The sequence below is a fragment of the Globicephala melas genome, chromosome 6 (assembly GCF_963455315.2).
Source record: "Globicephala melas chromosome 6, mGloMel1.2, whole genome shotgun sequence".
NCBI classification, from domain to species: Eukaryota; Metazoa; Chordata; class Mammalia; order Artiodactyla; family Delphinidae; genus Globicephala; species Globicephala melas.
This window is the reverse complement of record NC_083319.1, coordinates 89,311,234-89,326,455: the sequence shown is the minus strand read 5'-3', so window position 1 is coordinate 89,326,455 and position 15,222 is coordinate 89,311,234. Positions and strand designations below refer to the sequence as shown.

The following is a 15,222-nucleotide window of genomic DNA, read 5'->3' as shown; positions in this document are numbered from 1 at the left end:
TTTGAGCATATAAATTTTATGCATGTTATGTTAGATTTACACCTAAGCATTTTACTTTTGTAAGCAATTGTAAATGGCATTGTATTTTTAATTTTGATGTCCACATGTTCATTGCTAAGTATATGGAAGTATACTTGATTTTTGTCTGCTGATTTTGTATCCCATGACTTTGCTGAATTCACTTGTTAGTTTTAGGAAATTTTAGTAGATTCTTTGGTATTTTTCTATGTTGATAATCATGTTATCTGCAAATATGGACAATTTTATTTATCCTTTCCCATCCATATGTCTTTTACTTCCTTTCTTGCTTTATTGTTCTGGCTAGACCTTCCAGTGTTTTGTTTAATAGCAGCGGTGAAGAAAATATACTTGTTCTCAATCTTAGGAGAAAAGCATTCAGTCTTTCACCATTAAGTATAATGTTAACTGTTTTGTTTTGTGTTTTGGTAGATGATCTCCATAAGGTCAATAAAGTGTTTGCCTCTTCCTATTTTTCTGAGGGTTTTTTCTCATGAATGAGGGCTGAGTTTTGTTAAATACTTTTCCTGCATCAATTGATATGATCACATGATTTTTCTTTTTTAGCTTGATTTTGATTTCCCAATATCAAATCAGTCTTGTATTCCTGGAATAAACCTCACTTGGTCATGGTATATAATTCTTTTTTTTCTTCTGATTATTAAAAATTTTATTGAAATATAGTTTATTTACAATGTTGTGTTAATTTCTGCTGTATATCAGAGTGATTCAGTTATACATATATATATTCTTTTTTATATTCTTTTCCATTATGGTTTATCACAAGATATTGAATACAGTTCTCTGTTCTATACAGTAGGACCTTGTTGTTTATCCATCCTGTATATAATAGTTTGCATCTGGTAATCCCAAACTCCCAAACCTTCCCTCTCCCAACCCCTTCACCCTTGGCAACCACAAATCTGTCCTCTATATCTGTGACTCTGTATCTGTTTCATAGATATGTTAATTTGTGTTGTATTTTAGATTCCACATATAACTGATATCATATGGTATTTGTCTTTCTCTTTCTGACTTACTTTGCTTAGTATGATAATCTATAAGCATCCATGTTGCTGAAAATGGAATTATTTCATTCTTTTCTGTGACTGAGTAATATTCCATTGATACACACACACACACACACACACACACACACACACACATATTTAGTTTTTTAAGGAACATCCATAATGTTCTCCATAGTGGCTGTACCAATTTTTTGGTGCAATAGTAAATGGGATTGTTTCCTTAATTTCTCTTTCTGATTTTTCATTGTCAGTGTATAGGAATTCAAGAGATTTCTGTGCATTAATTTTGTATCCTACAACCTTACCAAATTCATTGATTAGTTCTAGTAGTTTTCTACGACACCTTTAGGATTTTCTATGTATAGAAATGACATATGTCATCTGCAACAGTGAGTTTTACTTCTTCTTTTCCAATTTGGATTCCTTTTATTTCTTTTTTTTCTCTGATTGCTGCTGCTAGGACTTCTGAAACTATGTTGAATAAGAGTGGTGAGAGTGGACATCTTGTTTTGTTCCTGATCTTAGGGGAAATGTTTTCAGTTTTTCACCATTGAGTATGATGTTTGCTGTGGGTTTGTCATATATGGCCTTTATTATGTTGAGGTAGGTTCCCTCTATGCCCATTTTCTGGAGTGTTTTTATCATAAACTGGTGTTGAATTTTGTCAAAAGCTTTTTCTGAATCTATTGATCATATGATCATATGGATTTTATTCCTTAATTTGTTAATATAGTGTATCATGTTGATTGATTTGTGTATATTGAAGAATCATTGCATTCCTGGGATAAACCCCACTTGATCATGGTGTATGATCCTTTTAATATGTTGCTGGATTCTGTTTCCTAGTATTTTGTTGAGGATTTTTGCATCTATGTTCATCAGTGATACTGGTGTATAATTTTCTTTTTTCATAATATCTTTTGCTGGTGTCCGTATCAGGGTGATTGTGGCTTCATAGAATGAATTTGGGAGTGTTCCTCCCTCTGCAATTTTTTGGAAGAGTTTGAGAAGGATCAGTGTTAGCTCTTCTCTAAATGTTTGATAGAATTTTCCTGTGAAGCCATCTGGTCTTGGACTTTTGTTTGTTGGAAGATTTTAAATTACAGTTTCAATTTCATTACTTGTGATAGGTCTGTTTATATTTTCTAATTCTTCCTGGTTCAGTCTTGGAAAATTGTACCTTTCCAATAATTTGTCCACTTCTTCATGGTTGTCCATTTTATTGCCATATAGTTGTTTGTAGTAGTCTCTTATAATCCTTTATATTTCTGCGGTGTCAGTTGTGATTTCTCCTTTTTCATTTCTATCTTTACTGATTTGTGTCCTCTCCTTTTTTTTCTTGATGAGTCTGGCTAAAGGTTTATCAATCTTGTTTATCTTCTCAAAGAACCAACTTTTAGCTTTATTGATCTTTGTTATTGTTTCCCTCATTTCTATTTCATTTATTTCTGCTCTGATCTTCATGATTTCTTTCCTTTAGTGACTTTGGGTTTTCTTTGTTCTACTCTCTCTAGTTGCTTTAGGTGTAAGTTTAGATTGCTTATTTGAGATTTTTCCTGTTTCTTGAGGTGGGATTGAATTGCTATAAACTTCCTTCATTTAAAAAAAGTATTTATTTATTTTATTTATTTATTTTTGGCTGCATTGGGTCTTCATTGCTGCGCAGGCTTTCTCTAGTTGCAGTGAGCGAGCGCTACTCTTTGCTGCAGTGCGCAGGCTTCTCATTGTGGTAGCTTCTTTGTTGCAGAGCATGGGCTCTAGGCATGCGGGCTTCAGTAGTTGTGGTTCACAGGCTCTAGAGAGCAGGCTTAGTAGCTGTGGCACATGGTCTTAGTTGCTCTGCAGCATGTGGGATCTTCCTGGGATAGGGCTTGAACCTGTGTCCCCTGCATTGGCAGGAGGATTCTTAGCCACTGTGCCACCAGGTAAGTCCCTAAACTTCCCTCTTAGAACTGCTTTTGCTATGTCCCATAGGTTTTGGGTCATTGTGTTTTCATTGTCATTTGTTTATATGTATTTTTTTATTTCTTCTTTTATTTCTTCAGTGATCTGTTGTGTATTTAGTAGTGCACTGTTTAGCTTCCATGTATTTGTGTTTTTTAGCTTTTTCTCCTGTAATTGATTTCCAATCTCATATTGTTGTGGTCAGAAAAGATACTTGATATGATTTCAATTTTCTTAAATTTTCCAAGGCTTGATTTTTGACCCAAGATGTGATCTATCCTGGAGAATGATCCATGTGCACTTGAGAAGAAAGTCTATTCTGCCACTTTCGGGTGGAAAGTCCTATAAATATCACTTAAATCTATCTGTTCTATTGTGTCATTTAAAACATGTGTTTCCTTATTTATTTTTCTGTGGGGTGATCTGTCCATTGGTGTAAGTGGGATGTTAAAATCCTCTACTATTTTTGTGTTACTGTTGATTTCCCCTTTTATGGTTGTTAGTATTTGCCTTATGTATTGAGGTGCTCCTATGTTGGGTACATAAATATTTATAATTGTTATATATTCTTCTTGGATTGACCCCTTGATCATTATGTAGTGTTCTTCCTTATCTCTTGTAACAGTCTTTATTTTAAAGTGTATTTTATCTGATACGAGTATTGCTACGCCAGCTTTCTTTTGATTTCCTTTTGCATGGAATATCTTTTTCCATCCCTTCACTTTCTCTGTATGTGTCCATAGGTCTGAAGTGTGTCTCTTGCAGACAGCATATATATAGGTCTTGTTTTTGTTTCCTTTCAGCCAGCCTGTCTTTTTTTGGAGCATTTAATCCATTTACATTCAAAGTTATTATCAATATGTATGTTCCTATTCCCATTTTCTTAATTGTTTTGTGTTTGTTTTTGTGGGTCTTTTACTTCTCTGTGTTTCCTGCCTAGAGAAGTTCCTTTAGCATTTGTTGTAAAGCTGGTTTGGTGGTGATGAATTCTCTTAGCTTTTGCTTGTCTGAAAAGCTTTTGATTTCTCTGTTGAATCTGAATGAGATCCTTGCTGGATAATCTTGGTTGTAGGTTTTTCTCTTTCATCATTTTAAGTATATCCTGCCACCAATCCCTTCTGGCTTGCAGAGTTCTGCTAAAAAGTCAGCTGATAAACTTGTGGAGATTCCTTTGTATGTTATTTTTTGCTTTCCCCTTGCTGCTTGTTTTTTTTTTGGGGGGGGGGGCTGTACATGGGCCTCTAACTGTTGTGGCCTCTCCTGTTGGGGAGCACAGTCTCCGGACGTGCAGGCTCAGCATCCATGGCTCACGGGCCCAGCCGCTCCGTAGCATGTGGGATCTTCCCGGGCTGGGGCACGAACCCGTGTCCCCTGCATCAGCAGGTGGACTCTCAACCACTGTGCCAAGTGAAGCCCCCCTTGCTGCTTTTAATATTTTTTCTTTGAATTTAATTTTTGTTAGTTTGATTAATGTGTCTTGTTGTGTTTCTCCTAGGGTTTATCCTGTATGGGACTCTCTGCCTTTCCTGGCTTGGCTGACTAGTTCCTTTCCCATGTTAGGGAAGTTTCTGACTATAATCTCTTCAAATATTTTCTCAGACCCTTTCTCTATCTCTTCTTCTTCTGGGACCCCTATAATTCAAATGTTGGTGTGTTTAACTTTGTCCCAGAAGTCTAAGACTGTCTTCATTTCTTTTCATCCTTTTTTCTTTATTCTGATGCTCAGCAGTTATTTCCACCATTCTATCTTCCAGCTCACTTATTCATTCTTCTGTCTCAGTTATTCTGTTACTGATTCCTTCTAGCGTATTTTTTCCTGTCAGTTAATTGTGTTGTTCATCTCTGTTTGTTCTTTAGTTCTTTTGTTAAACATTTCTGTATTTTCTCAATTCATGCCTCCATTCTATTTCCAAATTCTGGATCATCTTTGCTATCATTACTCTGAATTCTATTTCAGGTAGGTTGCCTATTTCCTCTTCATTTAGTTGGTCTTGTAGGTTTCTACCTTACTCCTTCATCTGTGACATAATTTTTGGTCATTTTTTTGTTTTTGATGGGTAGGACTGTGTTACTATCTTACTGGTTCTTTGGCCTGAGGCTTCCTGCAGTGGAGTTTGTAGGCTGCTGGGCTTGGTACCGAGATGATTACCTCCAGGAGACCTCACTCAGATGAATATTCCCTGAGGTCTGAGGTTCTCTGTTAGTCAGTGGTTCGTACTTGGAGCTCCCACTGCAGTATCTCTGGCCCGACCCCCAGCTTGTGAACCAAAATCCCACAAGCAGCACGGGGTGGAAAAAAAGAAAAAGAGAAAAGAAAAAAAGGAACAGAACAATAACAAAGAGTAAAAAATAAAATAGGATTAGAAAACTAACAGGTGTTAGAAAGAATAAAAAAGTAAAAATATAGATGAAACAACAACCAGAAGGTAAAGCAGAACCACAATAGTAAAAAAGAGGAGAAAAAAAAAAAAGCTGGAAAACGCCTTGGCTGTGGGGGGCCAGGCTTAGGCAGGGGTAGGGTTTAGGTGGTGGGTAGGGCCTATGCTTAGGACCCACAGGCCTGGAAAAGGCCCTGCGGGTGGGGGGGTGGGGCTTATAATCAATGCAGTAGGCAGTGTCCAGGAGTGCCTCTGGCCTTGGAGGTTGGAGGACCAGGTCCATGACCCCAGCAGGCTCACTGGGCCCAAGTGAGTGAGGAAAATGTTAGGCGCATTCCCCCCTGATCCTCCCCTGAAGGGCCCCTCCCCGTTGGTCTCTCTTCTTCTTCTTCCCCTCCTTCCTCCCTCCTATGCCCCTAGGAGCCACGTGGCCAAAGGCGGTCCTGAAGGTAGGGGACGAGACCCCAAAGCCCAACAGGCTTCCTGAGGCCGAGTGGGTGGGGGAAACGACCTCTACACCTCCCCTGATCCTCTGATCCTGGAGGGCCCCTACCCATCTCTCTCTCCTCCTATTCCCCGCCCATGCCCCTAGGACCCCTGCAGCCAGAGGGGGCCTTGGAGAAAGGAGGACTGGGCCCAGAAGACTAGCAGGCTTCCTGGGGCCTGAGTGGGTGGGAGAAACACCTGCTGCACCTCCCCTGATCCTCTGGTCCTCGAGGGTCCCCCCCACACCGTTCACCTCTCCTCCTGTTCCCCCCTCCTCCCTCCCTCCCATGACCCTAGGACCCATGGGGTTTGAGGGGGTCCCAGAGAATGGAGGACCAGGCCTGGGAGACCAGCGGGTTTCCTGGGGCCTGAGTTGGTGGGGGAAGCGCCCTCCGTGCCTTCCCTGATCCTCCAATCTTGGAGGGCCCCTCCCCATCCACCTCTGCTCTTCTCCCCGCACCTCCTCCTCTGCTCCTAGGACCAACGCAGTCCAGGGAGGGCCTTGGAGGGTGGGAGACCTGGCCTGGGAGCCCAGCAGGCTTCCCAGGGCCTGACTGGGCAGGGGAAACGCTAGGCACACTCCCCCTGATCCTCTGAGCTCCTGAGGGTCCCTCCAGGTGTGGGAACCCCTCCCCCTCCCAGCCACCTCTCAGGGGCACTGGTCTTGTCTGGCCCCCACTTCTCCTCCCCACTCACTCCCCCCACATCCTACCCAGTCACTCAGGGGCTTCTCCCATCTCCTTGGGCATCAAGGTCCCACACCAGCGTCCAGCAGGCACCCTAGTTGTTGTCTATTGAGACTTAATTTGTGGCCTAACATATGGTCTACCCAGGAAAATGTCCCATGTACACTTGCGAAGAATGTGTATGTTGTTCTTGGGTGAAGTGTACTGTATATGTCTGCTAGATATAGTTGGTTTAGTGTTTGTTTACATCCTCTATTTCCTTATTTATCTTCTTTCCAGTCGTTCCGTCCAGTATTGTGATTTTTTAATTTAAAATATATTTTGTCTGATATTAGTATAGCTACTCATGCTCTCTTTTAGTTCCTATTTGCATAAACTCTTTCTCCCATCCTTTCACTTTCAACCTGCTTGTGTCTTTGGATCTCAGGTGAGTTCTTGTAGACAATACCTAGTTGGATCATGTGTTTTTATCCATTCTGGCAATCTTTATCTTTTGATGGAAGAGTTTAATCAATGTATATTTAAAATAGCTACTGATAAGGAGGAATTATTTCTGTCATTGTGATGATATTTATTTTCTATTTGCCCTATAGTTTTGTTTTGGGTTTTTTTTGTGGGGGGCTGTCATTTCCTGCATTCCTACCTTCTTTTGTGTTGACTTTTCTGTAGTAAATTGCTTAAATTGATTCTTAATTTCTTTTTGTATATATTCTATAGCTATTTTCTTTGTGGTTACCATGGGAATTACATTTAACATCCTAAAGTTATAACAATCTAATTTGAATTTATAGCAGCTTAACTTCAATAATATACAAAATATTTGCTCCTTTGTAGCTTCATTCTGCCCCTTTCAATGTTGATGTCACAAAATTACATCTTTATACATTGTGTGTCCAAAACAAAAACTAATAATTCTTTTAAAAGCATTGGTTTGGAGTTACAAACCAGTGTTTCAGTAATACTAGCTTTAACACTAATTTTTTCCCATTAAATGTACTAATCTCTTGAATCATGTAGAACGCAAAAAGTGTAATTACAAACCATTGTTACAATAATACTAGCTTTAAAAATTGCCCATGTATTTACCTTTATTGTGATCTTTATTTCTCCATACAGCTCTGAGGTACTGCTGAGTGTTCTTTCATTTCACTTTGGAGGACTCCCTTGAGCATTTCTTGCAAAACAGGTCTAGTGGCTACACCCTCAGCTTTTGATTATCTGGGAAAGTCTTTATTTCTCCCTCACTTTTGAAGAGCAGTCTTGCTGGATATAAGATTCTTGGTTGATGGGGTTTTTTCTTTAGCACTTTGAATATATCTGCCCACTGTCTTCTGGCCTCTAAAGTCTCTGATGAGAAATCTGAACATAATATTATTGAAGATCCCTTGTATTATGTAATGATTTGTTCTCTCTAGCTGCTTTCAAGATTCATTCTTTGTCTTTGTCTTTTGAAAGTTTGATTATGTGTCTCAGTGTGGGTCTCTTTGAGTTCATCTTATTTGGAGTTCATTGAGCTTCTTGGATATTTATATTCATGCCTTTCATCAGATTTGGTAAGTTTTCAGCCATTATTTCTTCAATGTTCTCTCTGTGCCTTTCTCTCTCTCTCCTCCTTCTAGGACTCCAATGATGAGTAGGTTGGTATGTTTTATGATGTCTCACAGTTCCCTTAGGCTCCATTTCTTTTCTTCAATTTTTCTTTCTGTTCTTCAGCCTGGATACTTTCCACTCTCTTATTTTCTAGTTCACTGATTATTTCTTTTGCCTGCTCAAATGCCTTTGAATCCCTCTAGTGAAATTTTCATTTCAGTTATTGTGCTTTTCAGCTCCAGAATTTCTTTTTTATTTATTTTTAGGCTTTCTATCTCTTTATTTATACTTCTATTTTGTTTACACCTCATTTTCTTGACTTCCTCCACATCTTCATATAGCTCTTTGAGCATCTTAGGACAGTTGTTTTAAAGTCTTTGTTTAATATATATTCCATTAGGTCTATTTCATGGACAGACTCTTGAATTATATTTTTTTCCTTTGAATTGGCCATACTTTCCTGATTCTTTGTATGCCTTGTGTGAGTTTTTGTTGAATGAACACTGGACATTTGAATCTAATAATTTGGTAACTCTGGAAATCAGATTCTCACCATTCCTCAGGGTTTGATGTTTTGATCATTTTTTCAAAATAAAAATAATGTCTTCTTAGGTCTTTTCTGAGCCCTTCTTTGAGCACATTTAGTCACTTTCTAATTTCCCCCATATATGTAGTTGTTTTTTTAATGTCCTATTCATTAATGTCTGACTACCAAAAGGGGAAAAGCAAAAAATTAAGGCAGGAGAAAAGGGTATTGGCCTTTAAATTTCCTAGAAGGCTGTTCAGCTAGAGGAGAGAAGCTTGCAGTGAGGTGGGGGGGGTATGTGAGGGGAGGTGCAGCAACAATGGCTGCCTGCCTTTTTCCATGCACCTCTGTGATCAGAAGAAGCAATCAGTGACCAGAACACAGATCCTCAATATTTGGGGGACCGGGTCCTTTTTGTCTACCCTGGCTCCTGCAAGCTGTGTGCAAGCTGCTCAATGCCTGCCATGTGGCTAGAGGTGGGGATGTGTAGCTACTACTGTCAGCTAAAAGCTGAAATTGACTAAAATTAACCAAAATTTACCATCCAAGACTTCCCCAGAAGTTGTAAGTCTTCAACAGACTCCAGAGTTCCAAATTAGTTATATCAGACAGAATCTGCCAGTGTCATTGTTGTCTAGGTGGGAGACAGATTTCTGGTGCTTCCTACTCCATTATCTTCCCAGAATCCTTGTCTAGAGTTAATTTTATCTCATTACCAGAAGAGCCTTTTTAGTACTCTAGCTGATGACTTTTGAATGATGTGATTTTCCAATCTGTTGGGACAAGCACTACTTCTGGTCTCAAGTGAACTTCAGGCACTGTATCCTTTCATCCTTCCCAATGGATTTTTCCTCTGCCTCAGGTAGCTTGCTCACATGTATTCACTAATTGATTCTCAGCTGAATATTTATGGAGGAGTCTCTGCAGATCTCTGGAGTCCTCTCTCTGTACATCACTCCTCTTTCCAGTACTCCGCCTTGTGAATTCTAGCCCTCTTGACCAACCCAGATTCCCAGTTTCATCCTCTCAATTTAGGGAGGCTGCCAGGCTCTGTGGGTTCCTTTCCTTACATCATGGCCTGGAAAGTCAACAGGCAGTGAGGTGGGTCAATTGTAGGGCTCATCTCCTTTGTTTTCCATTTCTCAAGGATCTGTCCTTCATTGACTTATGTTCAATGTCTTGAGAACCATTGTTTCACATGTGTTGTCTGGGTTTTTTTGGTTATTATTGTTTCAGGTGGGAGGGTAGTCAGTTCCTGTTACTTCATCTTGGCTGAAAATGAAAGTTTGAAGCTTCAATTTAAAATTAGTTTCTTCCTTATATGATCTCCTAGGATATATTCTCTGATCTTCCCATTGGCACTAATCAATATCTTTCTTGGTAATACAAGTTATATATGCAATTATTTTCTTTTCTTAGTAGTCTGTGAGTTTGTGGAGAATAAGATATAAGTGTGAGTCACAATATGTACTTTACAAATATGAAAAATATAAATGCTTAATAAGCATCTACTTAGTGGATTAAACTATTAAAAATTAACCTTACTTGGCATAGATTTCTAGACTTGTAGGTCATGAAAATATCATGGTGTATGTTGATAGCTGCAAGGAGTTCCATGATGTTTCTTATGAGAACTTTTTTGTTAAGATATAGATATTGATTTCTTAGGGTAGTTAAGTGAATTTGCAGTGAGTTAAATAAATGTCAAAAAAAAGAAAAATGGATCAAATAAAAATAGGACATGTTCTTTAGACACGTAGCTCACCAGTGATTCAGTATATAATCAGTGGCTTAAAATTCAGAAGGCATGGCTTTACAGTGTCTATATCTTTTAAGGACAGGGTATAGGAAGGGTCTTATCATGCATGTCGTGAACATATATCTATTTTGGACATTCAGCATTCCTTTTCCCTTCCTAAAGATATCCAGATATCTTTCTCAGAAGTTGTATATATTGGGCTTCCCTGGTGGTGCAGTGGTTGAGAGTCTGCCTGCCGATGCAGGGTACACGGGTTCATGACCCGGTCTGGGAAGATCCCACATGCCGCGGAGCGGCTGGGCCCGTGAGCCATGGCTGTTGAGCCTGTGCGTCCGGAGCCTGTGCTCTGCAACAGGAGAGGCCACAGCAGTGAGAGGCCCACGTACTGCAAAAAAAAAGAAGAAGTTGTATATAGTTTTGGTGAAATGGTCAATCCAGGTACTTGCTTACCATATGAACACCAAAGGAGCCATATTCTTTTCACCATCAGGTTGGAGACATTAAATGTAATCTAATATGGGGCCAGACTGATGCAATTGCTCAGTTTGTTAGGAATTAAGATCTTTTGCTACAGTATCCACTAGACACATGTAGCTATTTAAACTAAAATTAAATAAAATTAAAAATTTAGTTCCTCAGTTGTATACATCGAGTGCTCAATAGCCACCTATGGCTAGTGGCTACCATATTAGACAGTACAGCTCACTTCCTTCATCACAGAAAGTTCTATTGAACAGTGTAGTTCAAGGAACATAAATGTTAGGATAAGATTATTGAGTACATAATCTTTTCTCTTTTAGGGACATGGAAATTTTTATTTTAAAATATTGTATTTATAGTGCTTCTTGCTTTGACAAAACTGTAGGTATCTGTTATAAGATAAATAGACTTAACAGGCATTGTCTCATGACTGTGCTGAAATCCTTATTCCAGGTTGCACTGAAGTCGAAGATGTAGCTCTAGGCCCCAATCCCCCATCCTGGGCCAGTGCTGCCTGTACCACCTACCTGGGACCCGCAAGGAGTGAGGGAGGGGGAGGAGGCAGTGATGGGCAGGGGAGGAGGGGCTGTTTCTTGCCTTCAGCTCTTTCCCAAGCTCAGGCTACTGCTCCACCCTGAGGTCATCTGCATTTAAGGCAGAACTTTCTCCCCGTCTTCCAGAGGCACTTGCATTCTTGTAGTTCCAAAGGCAAGCCTGGCCTCTTCCTTTGGCAGCAGGGTCTGTGCCAGGAGCCTCAGCTCAGTTTCCAGAGAATGACTATGTGCTCTCACCTGTCTGAGGCCCCAGACACCCTGGAGGAGGTCAGATTCATGTGTTCCAGCCTTGTCAGGGCTGGGTGCTTTTCATATTCTGGTGGGAGAGAACTGCTCTTTCCAGAAACATTTTTATGGTTTTTATCAAATGCAATAGACCATTTAATGATAACTAGTCTCTACATATATCTTAAAATGGTTTTGTACTTATGAAAGGAGATTCCTGGTTTAAAAAAATAAAATTTTCATTTGATTTATATCACGTTAAAAAATAAGATTTCATTTACTAAAAAAATTTGGGGAGGGGGAATTCCCTGGTGGTCCAGTGGTTAGGACTCTGAGCTTCCATTGCAGGGGGCGTGGGTTCAATACCTGGTTGAAGATCCTGCAAGCGGTGCAGTGCGGTGCGGTGCGGTGCGGCCAAAAAAAAAATTATGTTTTGAAGATTCCATAAGGTAGTATGTAAGGGATGACTATAAAGTTCTTCTATTCAAATGAGAGAATATATGCCCAACTGAGTATCGTCTTCCAAAGCATCCCTATGGATGGTTGTCTACTTACTCCTCAGCAGCTCCCAGAGGTGAGGGTGGGAGTCAAGGCAGACTGATGCCTCCTGTCAGTAAGGACTGATGTGGAGAGGAAGAGGTCTTGGATACACAGGAAATGCCAGGAAGGCCTCTGTGTATTTCCACAAGTGGTGGAGAGGGAACACAGACAATCCTTTACAGACTTCAGAAAAAATGGGCACCAAAGAGCTCCCAATTGTTGTTAGATAGGGAAGGGAAAATTAGTAATGAAGGAGTACAGTAACCCTTCAGCTGAGTTGGTAACCAGCTGATTATGTAAAATGTTTGTCAGCCACGCATTTGGAAACTCCCTCTATTCTTGAAAAGCCCTAGAAATTTGCATTTAATGAAATTCACTTATACTTTCCCATTGACGCACAGTTTAGAACTATAATGTATACCTGTTTTAAAAGATTATGGTTGAAAGAGAAAATGTATTCATACTTCTGAAGAGAACATGACTTTTAATCCACATAACTAAAGACAAAAAGCACTTTTTAATTCCAGAATACCAAAACAAAAACAACAAAATCCTCAAGACTGTAGAGATACCTGTGTGTTCTTCCAGGTAATTTAAACTGACAATCAATTAACAGATTAGAGCTTAGTGCTAGGTAAACATTACATGTTCAAATCCCAAGCAGAGATTAATTTGCTCTCTTCTAGGGTCACACATTTCATGCTGAGCCCCAGCCTGCTGTTCTCCTACTATATGCTAATGTTTACATGGGTCTCAGTCACCTTAGTTGAAACACTGAAAGCTTAACCTTTTAGTGGATAGAAGCCTCAGCTAAGTAGAATATTAAGTAAAGTTATCATTCTACTACAAAACACTTTAATTGGGAAAGAATCATGTAAATAAGATAGACAATATTTTCCTACTTCGGGCTATAGATTAATTGATCAAAACTAAATTGGCTAAAATGTGAAAGAGCTGAAAATAAGTATTTCTGTCATTGGTTTTCCACACATCAGTAATTTTTGCATACATGGGTTGGCTCTCTTTGTCTATTAATCATAACTTTTTTCCCGAAATTTCTTTTTGTAAATTTATAAAGCCTGGGGCCATGTCCTTTTTAGCATTTTTGTTTATTTTTCAGATTTTTTTTCTTGCTTGTGGGGCAATCTCTTAGTGAAATTCAAAGTTTTCTAGAGAATATCCGCAGACGACCGGCACCTGGTCTCCAGCTGCGGCTCCTTCATCAAGACCGAGCCGTCTAGCCCGTCCTCGGGCATCGATGCCCTCAGCCACCACAGCCCCAGCGGCTCGTCCGACGCCAGCGGCGGCTTCGGCCTGGCCCTGGGCGCCCACGCCAACAGTCTGGACTTGCTGTCCATGTTCGTGGGCACCGGGCTGGGAGGCACCCCCTACCGCAAGGGCTACGAGGACTGTGCCGGCGGCATCATGGAGGACTCGGCCATCAAGTGCCAGTACATGCTCAACGCCATCCCCAAGAGCCTGTGCCTCGTGTGTGGGGACATCGCCTCCGGCTACCACTACAGCGTGGCCTCCTGTGAGGCCTGCAAGGCTTTCTTCAAGAGGACCATCCAAGGGAACATTGAGTACAGCTGCCCGGCCACCAACGAGTGTGAGATCACGAAACGGAGGCGCAAGTCCTGCCAGGCCTGTCGCTTCATGAAATGCCTCAAAGTGGGGATAATGCTGAAGGAAGGTGTGCGCCTTGACCGAGTGCGTGGAGGCCGCCAGAAATACAAGCGCCGGCTGGACTCAGAGAGCAGCCCGTACCTGAGCTTACAGATTTCTCCTCCTGCTAAAAAGCCATTGACTAAAATCGCCTCCTACCTGCTGGTGGCTGAGCCGGACAAACTTTACGCCATGCCACCCCCTGGCATGCCAGAGGGTGACATCAAGGCTCTGACCACTCTCTGTGATCTGGCAGACAGGGAGCTCGTGGTCATTATTGGCTGGGCCAAGCACATCCCAGGCTTCTCCAACCTCTCTCTGGGGGACCAGATGAGTCTGCCACAGAGTGCCTGGATGGAGATCCTCATCCTGGGCAGCGTGCACCGCTCGCTGCCCCATGACGACAAGCTGGTATATGCTGAGGACTATATGCTGAGGACTATATCACGGACGAGGAGCGCTCCCGCCTCGCGGTACTGCTGGAGCTCTACCGGGCCATCCTACAGCTGGTGCACAGCTACAAGAAGCTCAAGGTGAAGGAGGAGATTGTGACGCTCAAGGCCCTGGCCCTGGCCAACTCAGATTCCATGTACATCGAGGATCTGGAGGCGGTCCAGAAGCTGCAGGACCTGCTGCATGAGGCGCTGCAGGACTACGAGCTGTGCCAGCGCCACGAGAAGCCATGGAGGATGAGCAAGTTGCTGCTGACGCTGCCCCTGCTTCGGCAGACAGCTGCCAAGGCCGTGCAGCACTTCTACAGCCTCAAACTGCAAGGCAAGGTGCCCATGCACAAACTCTTCCTGGAGATGCTGGAGGCCAAGGTCTGATGGCCTGGCCCAAGGACCGACTCCCACCCAAGGACAGACAAACCGACGGGGAGACCTCCACAGCCACCAGCCTCAACATTCAAGTCCTGTATCATGGCCGCGAGCAGTCCCAGAGGAAGGGGCTCCTGGCCTCCTGGCTGTGTGCAGAGCCCTGGGTGCTGTGGGGTAGGGAACGGGGATGGGAGGGCAGGGCGCAGGGCTCATCTGTAACAGGCTTTTTCTTTGGTATGTTTTTCCTCCGCCACGGGCAACGCTGAGGCCTGGGCCAGAGCTGACTCCCCTGAGGCTGGAGACCACCGAGGAAGTGCCCCCTCTCCCTGCCAAATCACCAAGAGGCAGCACTAACATAACACATTTCCTAACCCCATGCCCGACCCCCTGTCCTCTGTCCATGGCCTGCGTGGGCAGTGCTTAGCGCCCAGGACTCTGGCATACTCAAGTGGGGTACCTTCTGGAGGTTTCCCTCTCCCAGAGGGCAGTTACTTTCTTGCAGCGGTGCTGCCTACTCTGGGG

The 15,222-nt window shown here is 41.9% G+C and overlaps 1 protein-coding gene across 1 annotated transcript; it reads left to right on the top strand.

Annotated features, from left to right (window-relative positions):
* Positions 1 to 13,873: 13,873 nt before the first annotated feature.
* Positions 13,874 to 14,709, top strand: LOC115847450 (steroid hormone receptor ERR2-like). The gene is given in 2 exon segments (XM_030847291.3): positions 13,874 to 14,308; positions 14,311 to 14,709. Coding segments are annotated over 2 exon segments (834 nt in total).
* The last annotated feature ends 513 nt before the right edge of the window (positions 14,710 to 15,222 follow it).